At 50.4% G+C, this 1,187-nt stretch overlaps 1 protein-coding gene across 1 annotated transcript in view; it reads left to right on the forward strand.

Annotated features, from left to right (window-relative positions):
- The window catches only part of patj (PATJ crumbs cell polarity complex component), an 81,234-nt gene that overhangs the window by 19,110 nt on the left and 60,937 nt on the right, over positions 1 to 1,187 (forward strand). Inside the window, exon 11 of the mRNA XM_037697770.1 lies at positions 1,030 to 1,085. Coding sequence (XP_037553698.1) covers positions 1,030 to 1,085 — 56 coding nt within the window. The remainder of the gene's footprint in view (positions 1 to 1,029; positions 1,086 to 1,187) is intronic.

Here is a 1,187-nt window from a genome sequence, read left to right on the forward strand (position 1 = left end):
CTGTTCCCAAAGCTACAGTCCTAAAGGTCCTGACCCTAGAGTTCCTGACCCTAGAGTTCCTGTTCCCAAAGCTACAGTCCTAAAGTTCCTGACCCTAAAGGTCCTGACCCTAGAGTTCCTGACCCTAGAGTTCCTGACCCTAAACCCCTAATCAAACTCTGGTTTTAGTTTGCTCAAACTTACTCAACGAGGTGCGGTTCTGGTTTTCCTGCCAGCAGCAGATTAATTGCTCCAGGACAGACCGGGCCAGCATCTGTAATGTAATCGGACCCTGTTGGTGGAACGCTGCTCAGAACCTCTCAGAACCGCCTCAGCAGAGGAGGAGACGGAGCTGCTGAACAGACCGGTCCACCCTAAGGAAAGTGTTCTGACTGTCGCTCTGCTGCCGAACCATCATTTATTCTGCTCAGCTCTAACCAGACTTCGGCGCCGCTCGGCCCACATGCATTAAACATTCTCCCTGAGCCCGTTCTGCACGGTTCTGCTTACTCCACGGGTTTTATTTCAGTCGCTGAATCTCAATCAGGTCAGCATCGTCCTGCAGGAGACGCAGCAGAACTTCGGAGCGGGTCTGCTTTGTGCCAACGACCACTTTGAACCAAAACAGCTGTGGACCAGAACAAAGTCCGTTCAGTCCGAATCTCTCCTGCAAGAAAAAAAAAAATCTTTTAAAAAGGTTTTTCATTTTGGGACTTTTGATTTCTTTGATGTTTTGCTTTTAGAAGTTTCCGTCAGTTCCCTGAAGGGTCAGAGTCCAGTCTGAACTAAACATCTCGGGCTCTGACTGTAGTCTGTTGTGATTGGTTGATTCAGTGGGCGGGTCTTAAGAGGGCTGACCAATGGCGTGACGTTGAGGAACAAACAGCATCGTATAGGTAGAACTGGGGAGAACATAGAACAACAGATAGAATGTGGCCTGTAGGCGACCATAAGCCTCCTCCATCTTCAATCGCTCGCCCCTGGTCATGGTACTCCATGGCCCGGTTGTGGTTCTGGTCTCAGTGATGGTGTGTTTGTGTGCGTCCTCAGAGGCAGAACTTCGGGCGAAGTGGGAACAGGCTCTGGGACCTCAGTATCAAGTCCTGGTGAGTCTAAACTCAGAACTCCTCCTGGTTCCAGTGCTGAACACGGATTGGACCCGATGTGTCTGTCTGGGTTCTGTTGGACCTGATGTGTCTGTTTGGGTT

Source organism: Nematolebias whitei, chromosome 3 (genome assembly GCF_014905685.2).
Source record: "Nematolebias whitei isolate Nwh7 chromosome 3, NemWhi1, whole genome shotgun sequence".
In the NCBI taxonomy this organism is placed as follows: domain Eukaryota; kingdom Metazoa; phylum Chordata; class Actinopteri; order Cyprinodontiformes; family Rivulidae; genus Nematolebias; species Nematolebias whitei.